At 39.7% G+C, this 13,242-nt stretch overlaps 1 protein-coding gene across 3 annotated transcripts; it reads right to left on the reverse strand.

Annotated features, from left to right (window-relative positions):
* Positions 1 to 313: 313 nt before the first annotated feature.
* Positions 314 to 10,840, reverse strand: LOC130199741 (microtubule-associated protein RP/EB family member 1-like). 3 transcript variants are annotated; one of them, XM_056423473.1, is made up of 7 exons: positions 10,699 to 10,840; positions 9,210 to 9,340; positions 8,474 to 8,619; positions 5,832 to 6,069; positions 5,619 to 5,728; positions 5,279 to 5,431; positions 314 to 4,474 (listed from the first exon to the last, which is right to left on the reverse strand). In XM_056423473.1, exons 2-7 carry the CDS (start codon positions 9,328 to 9,330, stop codon positions 4,430 to 4,432), a joined length of 813 nt encoding a protein of 270 aa, XP_056279448.1. In that variant the 5' UTR covers positions 9,331 to 9,340; positions 10,699 to 10,840; the 3' UTR covers positions 314 to 4,429. The 3 variants fall into 3 exon arrangements, with proteins under 3 accessions (XP_056279448.1, XP_056279446.1, XP_056279447.1); XM_056423471.1 differs by having other exon boundaries at positions 5,820 to 6,069; XM_056423472.1 differs by having other exon boundaries at positions 5,820 to 6,069; positions 9,210 to 9,343.
* Between the last annotated feature and the right edge of the window lie 2,402 nt (positions 10,841 to 13,242).

A 13,242-nucleotide genomic window follows, 5' to 3' on the forward strand; every position in this document is an offset into this window, starting at 1 on the left:
AACCTCTAATCACGATATATCATAGGTAAATATTGTAATTTTTACTCCACTAGGTTTTATGACAGCTTTAGTTTATTTTTCCGATTCCAGATTTGATCCACTTCCTGCCCAGTGAGTATCATGTGTCTCCAGATGTGTTAATGTTGAAGGTTTGTGATAACGTGAAGGATGAAATGTTCCTTTAAGTGTTGAGACATCCTCTTAATTCTTAAGCTGAATAAACAGCATGTGTATGAACATTATGTTTATGACACACTGATCTCTACAAAAAAACAACAGAAACTTGGAGATTCAATCAGGTCACAGTCCTATGTTGAGGTGGAAATACTGTTTTTATTGTCTGTACCACACTTGATAGAATAGAGTATAACAAACACATTAAAGTCCAGCAGAAACAGGAGACGAGATACTCACAGTGTATACACGCTTATCGGCACCAATTGTTGATCGGGAAAAGGTTAGAGGTCACACAAGCACCACCTTCCCCTTGAAAGCCATCATTTCACTTTGCTCAGCCTTCTTCATAAAACAAAAACACATATGACGCTTTATTACTTCAGCCAAACTGGGGATCAGCAGAGGAAACATATTGATTTAAACAAGCCATGATTTCTTGGTTCTGGATCCCCCAAAGCGCCCAAAACCTGCGGAGCGTGAACTCTTTGGGACGTGTGACTGAAAACATCCAGGTAATCTTTTTCGACCAAAGTTTGATGTCAAACCAACTGATTCAAAATAACACCTTTTACTCCCATGACTAAACCAAACCACTCAACACACAACTGCTTCCAATGACTCGTCAGGAAAACCAGACAATTGACGTAAAACGTCTGACATAATAAAAGCCCTCATGACGTTACCCATCCCTCCCGACAGGTGACTGAAGTGATGACAGTTGTATTAAACACAGACTGTGGGAGAAGGGAGAGGGCACTCAGGCCACAATGTAAAGGAGGACATCTGCCCCCATTTTGACTTTGCATAACAAAAAGCATTTCTTCTCTAAGGCTCGACCACACACTTGTCAGAACTGCTCGAAACGACAGAACGCCGCTGTTCTGTCGAGGGGTTAAAGGTTCCCTGGAGAGAGGGGAACGTTAATGTCGTCGGTGGGCTACGATTTGTCTTAGCAATAAATTACCCAACAAACATGAAGGGGTTTTACTACCAGGATACCATATACGGAGTTTCTAAATTGGAAGGATTATTTTCACTACTTCCTAAAACTTTATTCAACTGAAAATAGATAAAACAATCAATTCATTGAAAAAATCTGCAAATTAATTGACAATGTTCATTAGTTGCAGGTCATTTAAAGATCTAATAACCCAAATTATATATTTTAAGATAGTTCTTTTTCTTTTCACAAGCTTTCTAAGGGTAGACGATCCAGGCAGCAAGAAGCATTTTGGGAAACTCTGCACATCGTCCGAAGTAGCAATTTGTGTTGGGTCGTCTCTCTGGACTCCATTAGTTTTGACATTAAATTAAAGACTTACTCTGTTTCAGCTTACATTTATTATGAGGTTACTTCCATCTTCAGATGAATAGGAGAGGAATGGGAGTTTTTGTTAACTCCCAGAAGCCCAGTTTCAGGTGACTAAAATGTTCATACAATCACATTTAAAATTGGCACAAATTCAGTCTTAGACAGACGTCCCTCAGGAACCAACGGACACAGTGATGTGCATCAGCGCTCAACTTCAGATTCAGCTTATTTAGTGGCTGTTTGACTTTAGAAATTGAACCGTATGGCTGATGAGGTGAGGACCAAACCTGATCATTCTCTAAGCTGCGAGTAAAACAGGCCAGTTGTCCGACAGTGTTCTCAAAAACAATGAAAAACCTCTGAAATCAAAGCTGGAACTCTCACAGACCTTTGAACCCTTTGTGCTGCAATGCAGAGACAACACAATAAGTTACTGCACTTGCACATCAGCATCATTTAAGACTCAACCAGATCATTCTTCAGTGCGTCAAGTAACAAGCATACATTTGAAAATAATTTCTAACGGTCAACGTCTTAATTTTTTTAGATGTGTTCTTACTGAAGGCAATTACCAGAAAACACAAAACACTTCAGGCACCCTCTGTGTGCAACATTCACCCCCGGCAGCGCTTGTTAATCATGCCACTGAAACACTAACAACCGCACGTCGGAGTCCCTGATGGAGGAAAACGCTCAACGCCGCATCCGGATTGATCTTTCATTTCTTTCAGCAGAATATATTTAGCAAGTCTGCAGCTGTGAAACATTTATATCACCCAACTTGTAGCAACAACAAAAAAACTTTAGTTTAATTTAATTCTAAGATTTGTTGATTTAAAATTGAACTAATGTGAATAATACAAATAATAATATATATTTTTGTTTGCGTCATGGGCACTCGATGGAAGACGAGCAATCTGCTGCACCCTGACATCTCAGGTGCGGTCCAAAATACCTCCAATGTTGTTTATTTTTCATAACACAATAAAATATGACTAACATTACAAACATTTGCCAAAAACAGCAGACTTACATTAATGTAAAATAATAAAAGTTATGAAAAGAAACATTTCTGGGAATAAGGCCATTGATAAAGTCGGGTGTTCCAATAACACCTTTGCTGTCAACAGTTTGTGTGGAATCAACATTACTGTGTTGTTTCAAGTTAGGTACAAATATACAGTGGGGGAAACCTAAATCAGATCCACAATATTAGTGCTACAATTGGTCGTTCGGAGAGTGAAAATGGGAAATGGGCACCTGTCTTGCTTTCCCAGAAAGTAATATACTTTCAATGTGGCAACTCATTGACCGCACATTTTCTTCAACCGCTTTGGAAAAAACGAAATCCAACATTAGTAATAAGAGCAGAAGATTTATCACCGGCCCGGTCAGAGCCTGAAAGAACCAAATGAGCCACTTCAACAGCTCAGTCGGGCCAAGATCAGACGATGAGACCATGGTCGGCTCTCTCTCACACTCTCTCTCTCACGTGCTCACGTGCACACACACACACACACACAGTTTGTAATGTAGCTGCTCTAGATCAGGAATCATTCCGATTGGCTGGAGCTCGAGAAAGGACCGCTGGCATATAAAATAAAAAATAGTGCACAGACTTACAAAACAGATTTTTTTTTAAAGTCAAAACAATGGCTGTTAATCTTTGTTGTACTTTTTACTAAATGTTGATCATAAGACTGCCATCCTGGGTCCACACAAAGACACGTTCCTGGAGTTCAGGATCTCACATTTTAGAAGCCTGAAACGTGAACAGCGAGTGGAGGCAGGGAGGTGGCTCTGCCACAGGACAGCAACACTTCCCTCTGCCCGCTGCTCATCAAATGTGTCCAACAGAGTGAAGCTTTAGTGGGGGGAAGCTAAATAGAAAACAAATTACTAAAGCTGAGATCATGACTGACAGGTGCCGAAAATAATTTGAAAACAAGACCAAAAATAAGGGGAACAAAATTAAATGGAGATAACGTTGATAAAACAGCAGCAAACACTTACAAAAGCTCTTCTGAAGGCCAACGAGACAATATCAGGATGCATTCTTAGTGAAAAAAAAACAAGGCCAAGCGAAGACCCGACTGATGCCTTGTCCCACACTAAACCCTGCGCCCAAGTTTCTTTTTCCTCATTTCATTTAGCCGAGTACCGTATTGGCTCCATCAAACTGACAAATACACTTTTCTGAAGGCCTGCAGGCTCGATGAAGTTTAATTTGTTTCCCCATTTTAAAACCCACAACTCTGTTAGTACGACTAAAATTGGAACCAGCGAGCAAAAATACAAAATACTCCTCAGTTTTGATTCAGAATTATGCTAAACTTGTTTTAGATGGCTGTGTATTCCTTTTTATATTTTCCTCACTTCTGTGCAAGCATCATCCTCCAAATGAATACAATTCAGTGTCAACAGCAGAGGCACAAATGTGTGCCATCGAAAATCAAACAATCTGGATTAGTTTGGGACAAAGTGATTGGTGTTCTGACAGCCGGGTCCTTCAGAGGAGGTTCTTTCAAATAAATTGTTAAACACATACAACCACACACACATATACACACTCACACAGAACATAATTTCACACTCAAGTCCATTACAAAAACCAGATGTGTAGTGCACAATCTGGTTTTGGGAAGGATGGGATTACAGGTGAGGGGTGGGAGCCTGGACACTCCCGCAGACTGACATGTTTGAGGAAGAAGAGGCCGGGACCGAGGCTTTGTTGGTAAAGGACGTTTCCGGAGCCAACATGTACGGCAGCTGAAGGCTGGAAGAAGAAGTCCGGCAGGTTCAGGAGATGTTAGGGGGGGGGGGCACAAGTCGAGATCAGGCTTGGTACCGGATATAAAACCAAACTGGCTGTCTTGGAGATGATCTCAAGGTGGGTTTGTATACCAGACCATCCAAGTGAAAAGTTGCTTGTAGTTTTGATTAAAACTCTTCCTGCTCTTCAGCATCCGGTATCACAAAACCCTCCTAGAGAGAAAGAGAGAGGGACATGGATAGATAGCGGGGGGCAAGATATGTGAATAAACAAATATTCTAATTTATATATATACACAAATATATATTTATCTTTTAATAAAGATATTTGTCTCTGAAAATGAATATTAATGTGTGGAAAAATAAGAAACAACAGTTAGCTATGCAATATGGCCAGCGGGGGCACTCATGCATTACAAACAGAACACAAGGCACACAAGCAGGACAACTGTCAACCAAACCACATTGAGGAATAAACATTTCATATTAATGTTCCTTAACTTAGGCTGACATAGTTGTTCTATTCCGACTCCAATGCACCACAACCCAAAGGTATAGTCCTTGTATGTGAAAACCTACTTGGCTCTCAACGGGTTTTCAACTCTGATCAACAAATCGGGTGTTGCAGAAGCACAAAGACAGAGAATTAAACAAAAAGTTAATTTAGAATAGAAATTTAAAAAAAAACAAGATATAATACAATATAGATGTATTACACACAAACAAAAGTACAGAACTCATAATGGTTCGGTAAATGGCAGCAGGTCAGTCCACTGAACACGTTCAGCCTTGGCGAGCGAGCTGCATGCCATTCCTCTGCAGGAATTCACACTGACATCAGCAGTTAACAGCAGAGCAAATGGTGCCAAATCTAGTGTTGAACCCTCATATAGTGAAGATATTGGTTTATTTTAAGGGTAGAAGAATCAAGGATGGGTTTATATCCATTGACTTCTTGGCCTTCAGAATTAAATCACATCACTAAACTTAAGTTCAGAAAAGCGTCTGACAACTCACGTCTGTGGCGTAGAGGATGTCGATGATTTTCTGCAGCGTGGGGTCACCCTCTCCTTCCTTCTCCTGGCAAATCAGCTCAATGTTTCGCAGCTTACCGAAATAAAAGTCTCTCTCCTTCTCTATGTCCTGAATCGTAGTTTTCAGGATTTCCACCTGTGCAAAAAAGGCCAAATCATCATTACGTTTTTTCTTTTCTACCATCGGGCGACTATTTCCATCTCTTTGAAGACACAAATAAAGCTCATTAGTTCGGTTATTTCTTGGAATAACACATGATTTCACTTTTCAATAGTGATTGTACGGAGCAGGTTTTATGTATTTTTAATGCTGTAGTGCTGACCTCATTCATGAGCTCCGCCCTCTCCTCGTCACGTCCTCCCATCCCCAGCTTCCTTGCACTGACATTAGCCAACTTGGGCGCTACCTTGGCAACAGGTGGTCTCGGAGGAGCTGAAGAGGGAAGAAAAAGAAGTCCATGAACAAAAGAAAAACTAACCAATATTACTCGATTTGATTTCAAACTGTGAACCACAAGACCAACCAGGGCACTGACTTTGACTGAGGGACTTTTTCGGGGTTTTGGCGAGAGCCGACATGGCAGTGTTGGGTATGGGCATGGCATCCTGGCCCTGACCCTGGCCCTGGCCCTGGCCCTGGCCCTGGCCCTGCCTCGCCTCAACGGGGTCGTAGTCTTTCCCGTCGTAGTTTGCGTCAAAGAACTTCTTAAACCACTGGACAAACTCAAAGTTGTCCTGGAACTTCCCCTTCACCAGTTTGTCTACTGGAATGATCTGGAAGCAGAGAGAGAGAGAATCAGGACGTGGACAGGTGCCTGCCTGCTTCCAGCTAACGGTGATACATTTTTTAAATAGTATGGAAGACTACTTTAAAATTTTTAACTTCTGTGTCAGTGTATGTGCCACTGCTGGTATTGTTACATTTTCAGTATCTCCGTTAATAGAGTTAATTTATTTTTGATCCAATAGCCAAATCATGCCTTTTATTAGATATCTAACACTTCTGCATATAACAGTCATCTTAATTCAAAGCTGCTATAGAAGATCTTTTTGGCGACTTGGGGCCAAGCATAACATGACATATCATCCCCTTTAAGGTTGAACCAGTTTGAAACGGTTGCTGGTTTCCACTTCCAACAGTTACAGACCAACATGAGGATTCTCTGGCCACGTGAAGAACGTAGGACCAATATTCTCTTTTGTCATCTCCTGAGGGAAATGGATGTTTCTTTCACTGCTCCACGATGTCCCCCAGCGTGTCTTTATGCCTACGTCTGCTGCACAGGCGTTTTACAGTTTTCCTCTGAGAATGAAGCTATGCGAGCAGTGAAGGTGAACCACAGCCGTAAAGTGATGGACTTGAGAGATTAACAATGATCTGAAACTCACGATAAAGCTCCATAAAGCTGAAGATTATGCTGATCATCCTCTGGAGTTTCATCACTTCGAGACAATGGATCCCTTTCAAACCATCATTGACACAAAGCTTTATATAAATATATAGACTACCGTCATTTTCACAATATAAGCAGCCCTATAATTACAAGGTATATACATTATAGAACAAGGTCACTCATTACAGACACACAAAGAAGGCCACTTAAGTAGTTCATCTCACGAGTCAGTATGAGGACGAATGTATATGAACTGCTGTACAGGGACATCCTTCACTGCGACTCACAGGGCTACGACTAAAATAATGAACAAAGAAAGTATGGACTGAGTAGGATTCAAGGGCCAACAAACTCTTTAGTACTGGCACACATTTAAAAGAAAAGCGGGCCAGGATAGAAGCCACAGTGAGAAGGAAGTAGCAACGAAATAAAATAATGTCAGCAGTAGAAGTAGACCCAAATATGCAGCGAAGGAAGAATCGCACATCATGAGACAACAAACAAAGCATGCACAAGGGCAAAGTCCACAAGGCAGCCACAATGCCGGGGATTATAACCCTGAACGACTATGAATACACGGATGTGATCAACTTGCTCAAGCTTCTGGTGCACCCATCTCTGCATTTCAAACACAGCTCTAGAACAACGCCATCAAACAAATGGATGGCAGGAAGAAAGGAAGTTCTCACATTAATTAATCACTGCAGCTTTGTCAATAGTTCTGCAAGCGGCTGCATGTCCAGTCTGAAGACAGATGACGACTAAGGTGGATCTGCCCTTCCCTTTTCAATCTTTGTTTGCAGTATCAAGGCATTATGAGGTGTCCAGATATGTACAATTCTGTTGATCATCTCAATGTGTAGTTCCGCTTATACATTGGTGTTTCATTTCTTTTGAGAGATGAAAATGTACAGTACACACACACAGTAAATAGAATCCAAAGAGTGACGGACTGACAAAGCGCTTAGGAAAAACAACATGACTCAGATCACAAGAGGAAGCTCTGCTGGTGAGGGGGATGACAGGAGTTTCATACCAGTAAGGGACAACTGATTCATGTTTTAATACTCCGATCTAACAATCAGCCAAGGGGAGAAACAGTCAAAACATTTTAGTTTCTGTTCTTAGTTGCAGTTTTAACCGTTAAAATATATTTGATGTTTTTACCATTCTTTATACACCAATGTCGCTCTCGAGTTCCTTCTTTTTGTACATTGACAAACAGGCGTGTGAGAAGTAGTATAACGTGTATAATTGAAGTGTTTCCCCACCACAGGAAAAAGTGTGCCAATTAATCTAGAGATCAAATGAAAAACTAATCCTCATCAATCAGGCGACATCATTCATGCTCACTCATTTTTAGAGCTACTGATTTTGGTTTTGTCTGAAGTTCGTTTGTCTTAAGATAATATTCATGCAGCTGCTACATATTAAAATCATTTCCTGTGCTTTTCAGTGAACAGATATTATTTTGAAACCGCACCAGAAGATGCAACTTTATCCGGATTCAAACATTTGCCACAAAAAAAGCAACAGTGAGCTGGTCAGATCAAGAGGTGCAGGCAACAGATGCATATCAGTGTCAAACTTAACTTAATCTGGTGAAGTAAACAAAACCATAAACAGATCCTGATTCTGTTGTATTGACACCCTTTTGAACAGCATCACAACAAAAAGGTGAACAACAAAAAGGTGCCCTGTAATAACAGAAATGATTTCATATATTGTTGTGCACTTATGTAGGATGCATCATGTAACATTTTAAGTTGTGTGACGTTACTTACTTTGTCGACTCCCATCTTTTTGAAGGAAACCTGAAGAAGCTTATAGTTGTGGATGTATTCATGCTCCAGCTTGGCAGCAAATTTGACTTTCTTCAGAGGTAAAGAGTTGGGAAACAGCATGTCCATGAACTGGCAATACGCAGAACCTTAATTAAAATGATCAACAAAAAGAATTACAGCACAAGTATACTTGATGCACAATAAAGTAAAATAAAAAAATGACAGTGTGCACTGAATATTCAGAATGTGGGAGAATCCTAAAAACTAAAACAGGTAGGTTCTAGACGATCTAGAGCTTTTCTTAAATGTGGTATTAATAATAATAATAATAATAATTCATTATATTTGATTGATTGGGACTGCCATCAAAGAAATCCAGCACACATATTGTATCTAATAAAAGCGGCAACGCTTCTAATGCTCATGTAATATATCAGGACATTTATCATCTATTCAGTATACAAAATTAGCCCTTCCAAGACAGTTAACATAAGCACATTGTACCATTTGCTACTAGTGAAAAAAACAGTTGTGTATCTTTGATGAAACAAAAGCTCAACATACAAGAACATGTTTTATTGGCTTGTATGTCGTATTGTTTACTTATTCAGCATCAGCGGCAATCGGCCCTCTGACAATCACCAGGAAGAGTTTCAAGAGGTCTGACAACCGTTTGTTAATGAAACACATGCGACTCCCACAATAAAAGAAATATTTAAAAGAAAATATGTCTTACCTGAACACAACATTTCTATCTTGGTGAGGTTCATCTGTAGAGATTCATTGATCCAGACCAACATGTCATGACGACTTAAGTTGTCACTGGTCACTGATGTCGAGTACACGTTCACAGCCATCGTCGGTCACCTGCTGACAGAGAGGGCCGAACAAGTGTGAGAACGACTGACTCGGTCAGAATGGATGGGAGAGCAGACAAACCAACTGGTCATATCCAAATGGACCAGAACAAAGGAGGTAATGGGAGAGTTGTTATGCATCCTTGATTCCATGCCATCATTATGAGGAATGTTTCACTATAAACTGATTGTAAATTGCATGCTTAAGAACTGCCAAATGGCTATTACACCAGAAATTATTTGAGAAAAAAATAATTCTCTTTAAATAAGTAATTAACCCTTTAATTTGTAGCAACACGTGGGCTGGAAATAACAATTATTTTCAATAGCAAATGAATCAGCAGAGTATTTTCTTGACTAAATATTGTGTCTGTAATATTGTGCTTAGAAACCTTCCGATACAACCCAGCGCTGGGCTTTTGAAAGAGAGGTGGTGCACTGTTGGCTCACCCAAATATGCTTGCATCTAAAACAATACTTTATAATAATAATAATAGTAATACTAAATGATAATTCTGATCCAGTAATATAGTCGATGTGATTCTGAAATGGTCCTTTATGCATATTGAGTACTTTGACTATTGATACCTTCGGTATATTTTAATGCCAATACTTGTTGAGTGCAGGAATATTACTTGTGGGTATTGTGTTTGTTAAATAAGATAATCTGAATTTAGACTTTGGATAAAAGGTGACGCAATGTTAAATGTCATCGTTTAAGTTAGCAAAATGACATGACGGACAATTGGAATAATAAAATAACCGAAAGCCCTGCTGGACACCTTCCTCACATTTCTGCTCTTCCCCATCCACCGTGACGTGAAGGCAACAGGCGCCTCCGAGGAACCAGAGCTCACGGCAGCTAGCCAACCGATCAGCGAGCTTAGTTTAGTGTCGGTAACCAACACGCTTGATGTTTAACGTGAGTTAAGTGCTCACACAGACGATTGATTCAATCAAACTTAAGCCGTTTGCCTTTTTTTAAATCATATTGGCCACCAATTTGTATCAGGAATTCAGTTCGGTTTCTGCCACCGGGTAAACTCGCACACTAACGCTAGCTATTGTGAGCCGGACATTGAGACGGGTTCCCCGCCCTGAGCTCGCCAAGCACCCCGCGAGCTCACGTTAGCCGGTCACCGTTAGTCACCGTCCGTCACCTTTCGTGAGGTGGCCCTTCAGCTCGGAGGTTCACCGCATCAAACAGTTACAGAAGAGGGCTGTGCACACTGCGAGCCTCGACCGAGCCGGGTTACTCTCAGTCAAACGGCTGCGTCCCAGCTCGACACAAGCTAGCACCTCTGCTAACAGAGTTTAGCCGCCGCTTCACCGGATAATATCACTGTAGACAGTTTCAGTTGCACCTACCGGGAGTGGGTCGGCTTTCTCAGATCTTGAATACGATGATTTTGTTATTTTTCTCGGTTGTAGCTCTGTGTCATGAAGATGTCTGACGTAATATGTAATTGTTTCGATGTTACAGCTACTTCTTCTTCTTCTTCTTCTTCTTCTTCTTCTTCTTCTTCTTGGCAGCTCACGTTCTCTCTACCGGCAGCGGAAGAACCGATGTGTTGACGTCAGGACGGAACCGGGTAACAGAGGGTAACGCCTAAACGTAACGACGCCGTGACGTTTTGATGCTGAGAGGAGAATATTCTCCTTTATTTTGATGTTCTCATATCTTTAATTGGAAAAACATTTTTGTTATACATTATGTAATTATAACGTACGTCATCAAGGAATTTATCACAATATACATAAAGAGTTAGACTATATTTATATATATAGAGAGAGAGAGATCTGTATCTCTATATCTCTCTCTCTCTATCCTCCTGAAACCAAGCCCATTCATTTGTCTCCTGTGTGGTTGAACATTTAGTTTTGCATCTCTTCTTTGACTCATTTGAGTTCTCCTATCAAGTCCTGCTGTACTCTAAAGAGGACATCCTAAATATATTTTATTTTTCTCTTCAGGCACATCTCTATTATTGACCTAAATAACAATGTTTTCTTTTGTTTCTAACTCTGTATCTTTATTGTACATTAACCTCTTCCACTCCACTGAGGACGCCGGCGTCCTTAAGCCCCTCCCCTTCCCTTTAAACGGCTTGCTCACGCAGACCACGTCAATAAACATGGGCATGTTTGGTATCCCAGCATTCAACACATCCTCATCTTTGCAAAGAACATATACATTTTCTTTTATTTCGTAATAATTTTTCACAAGAGGAACCCAAACACACAATGTCTAAAGTCGCGATAAATGCAGCAAGTCGGGTCTTGCAACATTTCGACGGAGAAAACGTACAGAATACGCTTTCTAAGTAGATGTATTAGCGGAAGTACTAGCGGAAGTTAGCAAAGAGCTAGCGGACTCAGAAAAGGTAAAAAGTTTTACAAAAAAACTTTTTTTTTGGTGCGCTGTGTCTTCCCTGACAGTAACGTGTTGAAGCCAGGAGACCGCGCTGTCTTTGCCGGGCCATGAACACGGTGATTTGCTCCGTTTTTGTTTGACGACATTTTATTAGTAAGTTAGGTTAGACTTGTCAATCCCTTCGTCTACTCGAGAGGAGACTTACGGCTTTCTAACGACGTGTTGCATATGCAAATTGAGTCACACGTAACGGAACTCCTCTGAAATACGTGGGCGCAGCCAGTCTTCTCCTTACAGAATATATATGTTCATGTATAGAAATATATATATATATGTTTATACATACATATATATTTGTGTGTGTATATATATTATGTAGTATATACGTATATATACTACATATATGTCACTATGTGTGTATATATATCTATATATATGTAGTATATATTTATATGTATATATTATATAGCAATACATCTGCTCTACTTGGAGTAAAAGTTATATTTTGCAGTGATATGACAGTTCTTTACATTGGTATATGTTGAAACATATCAACATGTAAAGGAAAACACCTTCAGTGTCTCATAATATCATTTGGGTACCATGTGAGCATTTGGAGTCTGCAAATGTCCTTTTTGGAGCTCCGCCTGGATCTTTTCATGAAAAACAATGTAGGATGGTCATACTTTGTCCTATCCTCTTCAAATTTGAAGCAGGTGTTTAGTACTAGTGCAGTTATACACCTATTCTGTCCTTTTCCTGTACAGATACAGTCACAGGCAGTTATTTATACTGAAATATACTTTTTTATTTTAGGCGGACAAAAATCTTACATTTTTACTGACTTCAAAGGCCCACTGCTCTGTTTCTGTATGACCTAAAGGATTTTTGACACTTTCACAAGTAATCACAAGGGTAATCTTTCTAGAAAGCCTTCATTGATTAATTTATTCAGAGGGGTTCAGAAACTACAGCCATTTTAATTTCGTCAGATCATTTTAGGCGTTTTTGCTCGAAAATGGGGGTGGAGTGGAAGAGGTTAAGGAAGGAACATCCATAATTTTATTAAATTGTTCCTTTATTGTATTTCGTTGAAGCATTGTCATTAAATTTTTTCTTAGAAGTGTATAGTTACATTATGTCACTTTCTTCATCGCAATCTGAAATAACTATATGATTAAATATTATACTTTATTCATTATATACCATTTGTTTGTAGCAGCAGCAAGCATGTCACACACACAAAAAGTAGAAGAATACATTTAGTACTCCTTTATTCTTGGCTTTCAAAAAGTACCATCATTGTATGCATTATGAAATAATAATTAATTGATCCTTAAACTGCACAAGCAAACTCTTTAGCCCTGTAGTCAAAGCTAAAAAAATAAATAAAGAGGCCATCCCTGTGATCATTTTAAAAGATGTTTATTTGTCAAAAGTCTACAGTAAAAAAAAATATATATTGTCATTCACACAAGACAGTGTCCCTTAGAGATTAAAAAACAATAACAGCAAAAAAACAGGATCTGGTACAGTAG

This window comes from Pseudoliparis swirei, chromosome 9, assembly GCF_029220125.1.
Source record: "Pseudoliparis swirei isolate HS2019 ecotype Mariana Trench chromosome 9, NWPU_hadal_v1, whole genome shotgun sequence".
In the NCBI taxonomy this organism is placed as follows: domain Eukaryota; kingdom Metazoa; phylum Chordata; class Actinopteri; order Perciformes; family Liparidae; genus Pseudoliparis; species Pseudoliparis swirei.